Source organism: Castor canadensis, chromosome 9 (assembly GCF_047511655.1).
Source record: "Castor canadensis chromosome 9, mCasCan1.hap1v2, whole genome shotgun sequence".
NCBI classification, from domain to species: Eukaryota; Metazoa; Chordata; class Mammalia; order Rodentia; family Castoridae; genus Castor; species Castor canadensis.
In genome coordinates, this window is record NC_133394.1 from 90,443,913 (window position 1) to 90,457,482 (window position 13,570).

Here is a 13,570-nt window from a genome sequence, read left to right on the forward strand (position 1 = left end):
GGCCCAAGGGAGCACAATAATAAATAACAAATAAAAGACATGGCAGGTTAAGAGAGTGACCACAGAGGCAAAGCAACACCCTCCCTCTCCCACCCCCTCCCCCCAAACATGCTTTTTGAACAAGGGACCATGCATTTTCACAAAGTTGACCCTAGCTGATGCTCCAACCTCTTCAGGCAAAATGCTTCCAATATGTCTTCCTCATGCAGGGCCAATGAGAAATCTTCCTGAGATCTAAGGAAGAATCCTATAAACTCAGACAACACACTCACCCTGGCACCCCCACACTGTTCTTCATGTATTTTCACTTGTAGAGCTATTTGGCCCAAAGCAGCTGACAGCAATGATATTATCAGCTAGTGATATTGAAATGCAGAAGGCAAAATCCTACTTTCATCATTTTCCAAGCATTCTTCTAAATCCCTGGAACAGTTCTCCAGAGCAAAGGATTGCCAGGAATGGAATAAGTTGAGATTGCAAAGAAGCCAGAGATCTCTTTTAAAGGGGAAACTCAAGAATAGAGTGTGCTACTGAACAAAAGAAATATTCTAGTTATTATGTCTCAGGAGAGAGAATAATGCAGCAATAACAGTAATTCCTATTTATCATAAAGTCTATACTAATAGGGGACATATATCTCTAACATGTAATTAAAAGGAATATAAGGACAAAGCACTGATCCCAAGGAGATGATCTGGAAGTCTGCCCCTGGCTTGCTGAACAAAAGCTGGGTGCCTTAGCTTATAGCAGGAATAATCTCTTCAGTGAGGATACAATAAAAAAAAAAAAAAAGCTCTCCTTCTTGCTGAGTGTGTCTTGGAGAAAGGTACTGCTCATCTTACAAATCAGCCAGCAGAACTAGTGTTAGCAATACTACATAAAGAACAACATATTTGGTCCTTCTCTCCACCAAGGAGGCACAAGGAACTACCCTGTCCTTTGGGATCATGTCAGACTATTTCTCTACTCCCTCTTCCCCTCAGGAGTTGTAAGATTCAGAGGGCTGCATCTGGCCAAGGCAAAATAAATAAATCAGAGACCCACGTAATCCCAAATTTTGAATGGAGCTTAAGGATTCGTTCTAATCTCATTCTCTGAAACATCACTTTCTGCCATGTAACGCTACATGGCAGTTCTAATAAGGAATGGGGTTGAAGATCTTTGAGCCCCATCAAGCAAGAAAGAGAAGAGTTGGGGTGTCATTATGTAACTTCCAAGGCAGAGGGGGTCCTTTTCTCCAAGCTCATACTTACTCCCAGGGCCCACACAGACTGGACAGCAGCTTCCTTCAGGGATGAATTCCAGTTCCTGGTGTCCACATGACAATGGTGGGCATGGGTGGCGGGTGCATCTTACTTTCCCATGAATGCAAGAGCACACACTACATGGGGACGAGGCCCACTCTGTGCCATGCTGTGTCAAAGGGGAAAAAAAAATAAAAGTAAGATCAGTTCCAGAACACAGGCCTTTGCCAGCCAAATAGAAAATGAACTACACAAACTGTGGATGGAGCTCAGGAAAGGTGGAAAAGGCTTTGAGCTTGTAAGATTGAGACCAGGGTTTACAATGGTCCAAGTCAGGAACTGTTTCTAAAATGGACTTTCTTTCAATCATCCCTAGGACTTTGTACTTGAAAGTTTCAGGAAAACACAAAAAGAAAATTTAGATGACCTCAATTTATTGTTAGAATTTTTAAAACAATGAATCCCAAAGAAAAATTGACACATAATTATTTACTATGTTCTTTGTTATAGTTCCTTTTTTTTTTTTTTTTGGTGGTGTTGGGGGCTAGAATCCAGGATCTCACAAATGCTAAGCACAAGCTGTTATCACTAAGCCACACCCCCAGCCCCAGGTTCTACCATTTTCAATATCTCTCACTATGATCTGTTTCTTTCTTTGACTTTTCATCCTGATTACTTACCATATATTCCCTCTCCCCACCCCTTTCCCTCTCTATCTTTCCTTCTAATGATCTCATGTTCCTGGGAAATGTACGGAAGCCAGCAGGAGGCAATGGTCTATTCAGTCCCCCACAAAGCACAGAAATTCCCAGCCAGTTTGCCCTTTCATACATGCAGAATGCTCCTAACTCACTTTATGCTGGACCAGTATTTGGTGAGTGATCTAACTAACCCAGGTTTTGAACTAAGATTTAGAGTACCCAAAGTATCTAACTGAACCACTATTAGATGTGATGCAGCATGAAGCTACAGTATGTTGACTGATTAAGGAAGTAGCTGCCACAGTATATATTCTTAACTGCAGAATGGAATAATGGTGGCCTTTCCCAAGATATAAGGAAAAAATAGTTTAAGTTCTCCTCCTGCAGCCTTTTCTTAAATACTGGAGCCTGCTCCCCTTTGCTGCTACTAAATCTAGCATACAATGGCTATCTGAGCCAGACAAATCATATATGGACTTTTATCACACAGTCTAGACACTCAGTAACCTAAATATAATCTGAGGGTTACAACTATAAGTGATGCTGAGAAACACAGAAAATAAGAATCCTATTGCTTCTCGAATTGGCATCCAGAATAATCTCTCTCAAACACAAAGGAGGCCTTTCTTATCTAAATAAGTCAGTCCTCCTTTCTTCTGCAAATTATTGCCAGGTTGCACACCATGTCTATTGTGGAATACTAAAATCTGGGCTATATTGTAACAGTGGTAGTAATAGGTGCTCATAGTCACCCAGGGATTTGGGAACCCAGTCCTCACTTTACTATCATACTGCTCTCCTCTAGATAGACCTACTAAGAGCACAGGAGGGCAATAATGAACTTGAGAACTGAGTCTGTCTAACCAAGGATACTGGCACACTTTCAGATTTCAGCTCAGCTCTTCTGCCTTGGGGACAGAGTTAAGTGACTTAATATTTGTCCACCTAGGATTGCTTATCCATAACAATAAATATGTATGACAACAACCCCTTCACTGGGTGCTTACAAAGGTTCAATGAGATCCTCTGTTAGAGTTAGCAAGGGGTATGGTATGCAGAGGGGACTCGCTTGAGATAGAGCAGTGGCTGCCAGGGGCCAAGCAGAGGGGAAAAGGGCAGATGTTGGCCAACACATAGAAACTTTCAGTCACAAGTATGTGTGGTAACAGACGTGTTAATTACTTTGATTGTGGTATCATTACACAATGTATATGTATATCAAGTCATCACACGGGACACCATAAATATATTGTTTTTGCTTGTCAATTAAATATTTTAAAACTAAAAAAAGAGAAGGTACTCGGTCCTCTTCCCTATTTCCACTGTGAGTTCGTGGCCTTCCTCCCTTATACTTTTGTCCTGATTATGAGGAGTAGAAATGAGCAGGGCTGCAGAGGCCAAGACCTCTCCATCAATTTTTACTTCTGCTATAATTACACATAAAATTTCAGATTTAGTATAGCATATAAATGGGCAAGTCCACAGACTATGGGCTAATAAAAGACAGAAGGACGTTGACCTTTATGCTTGAGAAGGACTAAGCATAGAGCAGAGGAAGAACTTATAAAAGAGAAATCGATAGCTTCTGGTAAGTTAGAAATTTTAAATCTGCCAAAAATACATTATAAACAAAATTAGAAAGCAAATGAAAAACCGATAGCAGTGTGCAAATTTTTTTAATTAGAACCAAACTGTAATCATAAAAGCACTTGTAAGTAATAGAAAAAGGCAAACACTTCCACTAAAGTAATAACAATAAGCTTATAGAATGTTCAACTTTATTAAATACACAGAAATATTAATTAAAATAAAATTTGCATCATATTTTTTAATATCATAAATGCGGAGAGTTTAAAACTCATAGTATTTGGTATGGATGAAGCTGCAGTGAAATGAGGTTCTCATGGCAGAGCCCTCCCTCACTGTAGCATCTGGAATAACATAGCCAGGTGGGGCCAAACCAAGGCAGACACACTTGAAAAGAGACTGTGCTTTCTATGAGACTCCCAGTGGGTCTATCACCAGACACAGGCAATTTAAAGTGGAATTTTAATAAGGAAGGTATCACAGCTTTAATACCCCAAATCTTTAGATGCTTTGACATATTAATTTCTCTTCTAAAAAGCTATCTGAAGAAAATGATCCATCATATACAAAAAAGGCTTAAGTTCAGGAATTCCACTGTGTTCTTTATAGTGAAATTGGAAATATCTTATTGAAAACTGAAAAGCTATCCATGTGCTTAATATTTGGGAATAGTGTTCTCCAAGAGAATACCAGGAAAATATTTACAATATAATGTTATATAAAAGGGCAGGACATAAACCATACACACAGTATAATGTCAATTATGTTAAAACATATATCTCTATATATTTTCTAATGACATACATATCTACCTATCTTCACTGCTATTCCCTTCCCTAACCCCCAACAGCCAAGAGAATATCAACAATGGTTTCCAGAGTATTGAGATTACTTGTAGACTTTTTCTGTTTGTATATTTTTCTATTTTCCAAATTATCACCAATAAAATATTTTTATTTTGTCACTATAGAACAAATTACTGTTAAAATATCTAATGAGCCATTTATGTGCCTAAAAGTCAAATTTGAAGACTGTTTAAACATACCTTGAAGTGAACTACTCTATTTTATTAAAAGGAAGCTACTTCTAAACATCTAGACATTTCAGTTCATTAAAACAAGCAGTTGTTTTGTTATTACTAAAAATCTCTGTTATTTCTAAAACATTTGTAATCACACCACCTTTCAGACAGAGGCCACAAAAATTACCTGTAATAAAAACTTGTCAATCACCAAGGTTTTTCATCTCTAAAATGAAAGGGCTATGATCATGTAAATCTGTCATCTAACTCAAGAGACATAAAATTAAGCAACAGATTCTGCCTTCATAATATTCTTGAGAATTAGGGGAATAACAAAGAACATTCAGAAGGGAGACTCCACTGCTTGATGTCAAAGCTACAAAGGCAGCTTCAGATGGTGATCCAAAGGACACACAAAGAGGGAAGGAAGGATCCACACCTCATCTCTTGAGGGGAAAAGTCACTTAAGCCCCTCCATTTTTGTTTTCTGCTCCTATCCCTGAAAGAATGGCATCTCCTTCCCCAGAGTGTTCTGAGGATTTGATAATGTATGCAAAACACCCTGCTTAGAGATCAAGGGGTCAGAACATGCCAAATTTCATTTATACATATATAAGTAATTTCATAGTGTTTGCTATACCCATTTACAAAAGCATTATTTTTCCTGAACACTGTGGCAGCAAAGAAAGCTCTGTAAAACCAAGAGATAACATATGCACAAAGCAATGCTCCCACAAAGACCCAGTTTGAGTTGTGCCATTTAACCTCATTAATATCCTTTCAAAACCATGAGATTTTGACACTGGGCAAAAGGAAATTCTGCAGACATCTTAAATATATTCTTCTGCATACTCAACTAACAAGTTAGCTTGAGTGTTTGGTAAGTCCAAAAGAAGGATAAGGTTATAAAGCATTTGCATGGCTTACTGACAAAACAAAAAAAATTTTTTTTCTTTATATAATTTGTTCCTCTTACAAAGTTATAAATCCAGAATACTAAATACCTGAGAATGTTCAGTGCATATTATAATTACATCCGCTACTTTGAGGAGAACAAGGCTGAATTCAATATTCATTTCTTTTCTCACACACATAAATTAGTTTTCCTCTAAGCCTCACGGACAGACAAAATGAGCAGCGCTCTCCCTCCTCTACTCAGACGTTCACACTAAGCCAGTACCACCTGCCATCTTTCTGCAGTGAATCTTTGCACACTATCTTCTTGGACTTGACATTATCAGGTACTGGGATTAAATTAGTAAAGAGGAAAAGAAAGGGATTGGTGATGTTTTTCCTCCCTTTCATGAGCTGATTTGCAGGGGGCCGGGAGTGGGGGGGGGATGAAAAAAAAAACATTCAAACAATTCTTCAGAAAAACAACTTTGATGCTTGCCTCCCTAACTGGGTGGCAAGGTTGGCACAGATCCCAAAGCAAATTTGAAGCACCAGGATGGCTACAGATGAAACAGTCTCCCCAAATCCTACTGTAATAAACCCACCCAACACTTCAAGTAACCCAGAGTCACCCAAAAGGCTCCTATTTTCCTCATGCCAGGAAAGATCTTGAAGCTTATGACTTACTGGAATGCTAGTTGGGTAAGAGGCTGCCTTGTATGCACACAGAGACATCCTCTATTCAAAAGCTGTCTCCTCACTCAGCCTGACCTCAATCTATCTTTGACTTCCCTTGGCTGGAACTCGATTGTGGGAGACAGTGTTGCTTCAGCTATTCCCCTCCTGCCACACCCAGTCTATCCTAAAGCCTCTGCTAAATCTGTCCCTGGAGGGCCAGGATTCCACTTCAGTTCACCATGCCAGAGTTCTTAAAACACCAGACTATTTTATAACTGCTAGGAGAGTCTCCATAACCTGTCCTATGGGTCAAGCCAGAGGCCAAAGAAAGAGGATTACTGCTGTTCAGCAGAAGAGGAAAGTGTGCTGGAAACTGTGTCTCAAAAAAGCTGAAAAGGGCAAAAATTAAAGAAAAGGTGGCAGGATTCAGGAAAAAGTCCAGTGGTACAGGTGACAAGGCCAGACTCAGGCCAAACCAGACAAGTATTTAACCTGTTGGAGAAAATAATACCATGGATTGGGTAAGAATCTAGAGGATGTGAAGAAAGAGGGAGGAAGGATAGAGAGAAAATGTAACAATCTTAATTTAAGACTAAGATTAGGAAACTTTGTCTCAATTTAAAAAAAAAAATCAGTCTCCAGCTCTATTTGAAGAGAGAGACCACTGGAGATTTTCCCCAAACTTACAGTTCCCAAAATTCAGCCATTTTCTCAGTTAATCAAGTACCAAAAATACAATTATAACATTTTCTGAGGGAATAAATTTTGAAAGTGCATATGGGAAAACAATGCACGGACATGTTCTCATACAATTTAGAGCTTTCTGTGTGATGTATTTTTGCAGAAGGGGTGAGCTGCAGGAAGGCAGGGAGAAAGATGAGCAGAAAGGAGGGCTTTCTGAACACTCCTAGCAAAAGAGGATGCCAAGGGGATTTCCAATTAACCCATGGCAGACCTGTGGTCCTACAGATGCATAGCCATACAGGTCAATGACCACTATGCCCTTGTATGAGGACATACAGAAAGTGGACGTCACTCATCTATATTTATTGAGCAGTTACTGTGGGAAAAGTTTAGTGCCAAGTGCTCAATTAGTTAAGAGACAGGGAAGATGGTTATAAAAATATTGAAAATGTTGTCAATGTTCTCAGGCATCTTAACTCAAGATAAGAAGATTGCAGATGTGCACAAATAGCACACAAGAAAACAACTGGTGTCCTGGGGATAGTCCATGGAAAGATTTACTGAATTCTGACTACACATGACCCTGGCACCAAATCTTTTTGAGATGTCTGTTTTCCCCCCAGATCCTAGTCTTAATTTGACCCCTAACTGGATGTATCCCTCAAAAGATCTAATGTGGTGTCTTCACCTTGAACCACACACCTAAGCCATCATTATAAACTGGCATTATTTCTATCACCACTCAGCCCTGCAGCACCTTCCATTTCATCAGGATCATGTGTGGCAGTTAAAGTGACAACACGCTACAGAACACAGACTGGATGGACCAGCACATGGTGACAAGTGGTATGAAGACATTCCCAACATAGATCCTGCTCAGATGACTTTCAGCAGCACTTGTACAGAACTCAAAGAGTAACTTCCTCATGTCATTAGGACACAGTGGCCCCAGTAAGATGATCCAGTCCCTTGGGGACATGCGCACTATACCCCCTGAGTTTTAGGTACACACACTGAATAGCAACCTGGAGTGGGTATATTACATCCTGCTAACCTATGCTTTCTCCTGAATGGGTGGGGACTCTAACTTGGGAAAAGTTTTGTATTCGGTGGGAGATGAGTAATAAAGCCAAGAGCCTCTCTCCATCACATTCAACTTTACCCGGTGCCTCAGAGTTATATTTAAGTGAATGGAAAGGAGCTATTTTCATCATTTCTACTCTTAACCTTGTAATGTTAGTTTTTAATCAGTATTTAATACGTCTTAATAATTCTAAATCAGGAATGAGAAAATATAATAAAACTTTAGGATATGTTTTTAGTACTGTGGTTTTTAAGTGGGGAAGGTGGGAATGATGTGTAAGCATTTTGCGCCCTAGAGAAAAAAAATTGACATTTCTAGTTGTCACAACTAATGGTTCCTGCAAGCATCTTGAGGGTAGGAGGCCAGGGATGCTGCTAAACATCACAGTACACAGGACAGTCCTGCAACAAACCCTAAAATGTTGACAGTACTGAAGTTGAGAGATTCTGTCTAATGGAAAGAGCATTGAATTATTAGTCAAAAGATGAAAGTTCTAGGCTAGGTTATACCACTTATCACGTGATAATGGCAACTACATTTGCTATTCAATTTTTTAAAATTTTTAATGTGGGAGCAATATCACCTGCTCTACTCACCAGCTCAGGGTTGTTTATAACTATCAAATGAGAACTGTAGAGTATACAAAAAGAAAGGGAGACTTTCACTATTCAGTACCACAACTTCTTCAACGTCAACATTCTCAGGCCACTCTCTACACAGGCACAAATTCAATCTATAGATATTTATGTAGGGCCATTGGAATAAAAAGGATGGTTTTCATCTCATTCAAGAAACTTGAATACCCACAGAAAGTCAAATGAGCTCCAGGTCCTCTACAGTCCAGGCAAAGAAAAAACTTTTTTGTCAACCCAAGTTCAACATTCAGCTTTTTCTTGTCAAAAAGACACAAAATGACACAGAATGGACACAGAATGAGCCTTGGGTCAGAAGACACTTACCTCATGGATTTTCTCTTCATGATGGCATGATCCAGAAGTCCTGGGGACACAATCCGGGCAGCACTGGTTGGCAGCTATTTGAAGCACTTCTCCCTGAGCATTTAAAGACAGCTCAGTGTAAAATTGCAACAGCAGACACAATGCCACATGGTTCACAAGAACCCAAGTATCTTAGATTCACTAAATCTCATGAGTTTCCCCCGAGTGAAAACAAAAAACAGAATTAAGAAAACAAACTAACAAAAAGTATTTTCTGTTAAGAGGCACTTCTATGAACTTCTTTCAAGAAATCTTTACATCTTTTTTTGCAGGAAATAAAGTGATGAATTATTTTTACCAGATATGCTCCACATAAGAAAAGCAGACAGGGTAGAAAAGAACGATTTTCAGAAGGCTGTTGTTCTCTCTTAGAAGAGGAAGAAGACTCTGGTTAGCTCTCTTAGCAGAGAGCTGGGGTTCTGAGTGTTCATTTCTACCTGGAAAGCAGGTAGGAGGTTAAAGGACATTTGGAGAGGAAGCAGCACTGTTGTAGAGGGATGACATGCATGTACCATGAGGAGCCTAGAATTCCTGAGCTCCCATAAAGATCCATGTTGATTTTTCTGGGTTTCTGTAATTGCGATTCTCAATGCTATTAAAGATGGAGTCACTTCTCCATACCTGAGGATCTATTGGGAACTTGTCACCTGTTAACTAACAATGCATTTGCCACTATGAAGGCACTTTCAGGGGCTATAATTAAAAATTTTAGGGACTGAGGGTGTAGACCAGTGGTAGAGTGCTTGCCTAGCATATACAAAGCCCTGAATTTCATCCCCGGGGGATGCAAGAGAAAGAGAGCAGAGTAGAAGGTTGTCTTTGGGGCTCAGTGATTCTCCTATTAGAACCTCTTACCCGTGCTGCTCCAGGGTGTCTTCAAATCTAGAGATGTGGCAGAACAGGCAGTGACTGATTCTGGCCAAAAGTGGTTGGCAGACCCTGCATTAGCCAGGAAAGCAAGACTCATCCACAGGATCAAAGTCTACAAAGACTCCAACCAGTAGTACAGAAACAAATTGTGTGTATGTATGTGTGTTAGTGTTCCTTTGGTTTTCTTGGTTGCTTCCATTAAAGAAAAGGTGTACCTACAAGTGAATTCTGTGTTCTTGTCACTACATCCACAGCAGTGGATGGGAAATAGGACTAAGATTTCACAGCTGTTAATCTGCTAAATAGATAAGTACATCAATAACACCAATCAACAAATTCTCCTTATTTGCTTGATAAAGAACAAAATTTATGATATGGGATTTTATAAAATTTCCCATGCAATGAAACATTAATGACTTTTCAGAAGAGTGCCCTCTGAACCCAAAGAGAAAACTACACTTTAATTTCTGTAAGATGGCAATAGAAACTACATTAGTATAATTTCCTCTAAGAATTTCATACAGAGAGGAAATGAGATGATCCAACTGTTTACATTCTAACATGGAAGACAGGGGCAAGGGAGAAAGCCAGGCAGAACTTTAAGGGATATTTTATGCCTCTAAATTTTATTTTATATAACAACCAATTTTCAGATTTGGCACTTAAAAATTCATTTCAAAAATACAATATTCTTTATTTGGGAGTGGCAGTACAAGGAGGAAGATGATGGTACCTCAACTTGGGTCTTATCTATTGACATTGGGGGAGCATGATGGATAAGTGAAAGGAGCAATAGATGCTGCAGGTAGGTACCCGCAGAATGAGAAGCAGGAAACTCTTGCCACCTGACCATGTAACCCTGCACAGCTTGGTGAGCTATGGGTTGCACAAAACATAGCCTACTGTTCTACCAGACTTAGCATGGGGGAGCACTGGGAAGTAGCTCCACAGACAAGAGATATCAGTGAAATCTGCAGGAGATCTGGCAAGGTCACTTGTTTAGATTCTAGAAGAACCGACTAACAATAATGATATGATAATTTGATAATTATAGCTAACACTTATTGAGTGCTTAGAATAGCCTGGTACAGTAGTCTCTCCAGCGGATGTCTGAAACTGCAGGTAGTACCAAACTCCAAATATACTACTCTTCTTTTTCCTATAAAATTTAATGTATAAATTAGGCACAGTAAGAGATTAATGTTAATAGTTAAAAATAAAATAGAACAATTATAATAATATATTGTAATATATGTAAATATGCTCTCTCTCAAAATATATTACAGTACTATAGATCTTAGGAATCAGCATTCAATTTTTTTTCTTTACATATTAAGTTTAAAATTTTGGCATATCCAAATTGCCAACATCACTAGTCATTTGCTTTGGAGCAATTATGAAGAAAAATACTGGTTATTTGAACACAGATACTGCCATACCAAGACAGTTGATTTGACAACTAAGACAGCTACTTAATGTCTAATGGAAAGGTAGCATATTCTGTGTGGAGATGCTTGGCAAACGGCTGACTCAAGTTCTGGGCAGGATGGATTAGAATAGTGTGAGATTTCACCACAATTTAAACTTATGAATTAATTGTGGAATTTTCCAGTTACTTTTTTCAGACCACATTGGATAAAGGAAACCAGTAGATAAGGAGAAATAACTCTATCAAGCATATGTATGTTGTATGTATATATATATATATATATATATATATATACCTATCAGTTATGCATATAGTTTAATTCTCACAGTTGTACTAGATAAATATTATTTGCTGATTATGTCCTCAGATTCACTCACTATGGAGCCTGGGCATGTGGATCTCAGTTTTTCCCTCTGCTTTACATCTAGGCATTATTCAGGACAGCTTCAATGTCCATGAAAGAGAACAGCTCCACTTTCTACCCTTGTTTATCCTTGACCCTCTCAATTCAACCCTCACCTCCATTTCTTCTGAAAGACTCACGACCATGGTCAACCTTGAGAACCTATTCATACTCTAAACAACTATAGACCAGAAACCTTCAACTCCTGGAACCTGAGCCTCCAGAGTTTAGCAATCTCTCATTCTCACTTCCAGTCATCTTACTTCCTTCAGAGAGATCCATGAGACTTCTTTTCCTGCAAGTCATTCAGCAATCAGTTGAGCTAATTTTCTTACTGATGTTAGCCTTAACACCCATCACTTCCCATATCTATATTCCTTCTGTTTGTTAGCATGGCAAAATCCCAGTCCTGGATCCATCCAACAGTTTGCCTTTTCCTAGGTTATACTTAACTGGTAGACATTGCTGAAAAAATCATTTCACCATGCAGCTTGGAACCGCCACAGTTCGTGGTCTCTGCTCTCATGGGACCTTAACACCACCCACAAATGCTCTACCTCAATCCTTTTCTCTCCTCAGTGATAGCTCCTCATATTCTCTACTCTCTTGTACTGAATCTCAAGGTCTTCAAAAGAAGGGTAAAATAAGGATCTGTAAAACACCAGATAGTAAATGTTTTAGGCTTTGAGTGTCACATGTGATCTACATCACAAATGCAAAATGATGTAAGAAAGCAGCTGAAGACAAACAAACTAAACTAAATGAGTATAGCTGTGTCTCAATAAAACTATTTATGGACACTGAACATTGATTTCATGCAATTTTCACAAAATACTCATCCTTATTTTTTTCAGCCATTTAAAAAATGTAAAAAAAAATTTTCTTCTGTTTTGTTTTGTGTTTTTGTTTTGTTTAAGACACAGTTTTACTATGTAGCCCAGGCTGGTCTAGGACTCTCTATGTAGCCCAGGCTAGCCTTGAACTCTCAATCTTCCTGCCTCAGCCTCTCAAGTACTGGGATTATAAGTGTGCACCAACACAGCCAGTTAAAAACCATTCTTACTTCATAGGTCATACAAAAATAAGTTTCAGAGCATAGTCTTCTGACAGATAATATAAGACAAGTTTACATTATGGCTAAAGATATTGAATATTTTTTCATGTATTTATCAGAGATTTGTATTTCTTCATTGAAAATGAAAGTGATTGGATTGTTTTGCTATTTTGGTGTTTAATTGTTTTAGTTCTTTGTGTATTCTGGAATCAATCCCTTGTTGCACAAGTAACTGGCAAAGATATTCTCCCATTCTATAGAAAACATCATAATGAAACCTATTTCTTTGGACAATTAATAAATGCTAATAAAATAAATACATAACAAGTTTACTTTTTACCAATACAATGTAGAGCATCTAACATTTAATTCATGGATGCTTCTGTGATACCACTGGTATTAATGTGAGTGGGGAGAGTATGTCTTTATGGCCCTTACACCACCATTCAGGTTCTGACATGAATTAGCCAGCCAAACAGTGCTTTCTTTATTTTTCTTTTTTGTGGTACAGGGGTTTGAACTCAGAGCCTCACACTTGCTAGGCAGGCACTATACCACCTAAGCCACTCTGCCAGCCCTAAATGGTGGTTTCTTAGGAGTATTTACTACATAAAATAGAAGAGTCCAGGTGTATAATGAATATTAACAAATCCAAACATTTGTGCACTTAGCGCTTTTCAGAAGTAAACCTGTGTAGAAATTGAGGAAACCTCTCAAAAGTATAACTTTACTATAATGTTAGAGGAAAAAACAGAACCTTATTAGCATTAGATAGCATATAGGCTCAAGATTAATTATTGGGGGCAGGGAAAGAAACTAGAAAAACAAATTGTGCTTGTGAAATTGAGAGAATGTAATTTTAAAGAAAATAATTAGGCCTTCCAAACATTCACATTTAAAGCTTACGCTTTTGTTTTCAATAG

General features: G+C 38.5%; 1 protein-coding gene and 1 long non-coding RNA gene across 5 annotated transcripts in view; one reads left to right on the top strand and one right to left on the bottom strand.

Moving 5' to 3' along the window:
• The window catches only part of Fras1 (Fraser extracellular matrix complex subunit 1), a 424,489-nt gene that overhangs the window by 261,730 nt on the left and 149,189 nt on the right, over positions 1-13,570 (bottom strand). For both annotated transcript variants that reach the window (XM_074041924.1, XM_074041925.1), the window contains 2 exons: positions 8,853-8,945; positions 1,254-1,413 (listed from right to left, as the gene is read on the bottom strand). In XM_074041924.1, coding sequence (XP_073898025.1) covers positions 1,254-1,413; positions 8,853-8,945 — 253 coding nt within the window. The remainder of the gene's footprint in view (positions 1-1,253; positions 1,414-8,852; positions 8,946-13,570) is intronic.
• The window catches only part of LOC141410942 (uncharacterized), a 57,410-nt gene that overhangs the window by 26,254 nt on the left and 17,586 nt on the right, over positions 1-13,570 (top strand). The window contains exon 4 of one of the 3 annotated variants that reach the window (XR_012435751.1): positions 7,556-8,167. The exons of the other annotated variants lie outside the window; for them this stretch is intronic. This is a non-coding gene — a long non-coding RNA (uncharacterized lncRNA). Of the gene's footprint in view, positions 1-7,555; positions 8,168-13,570 lie in introns of those variants that run through there. 3 annotated transcript variants of the gene reach the window in all.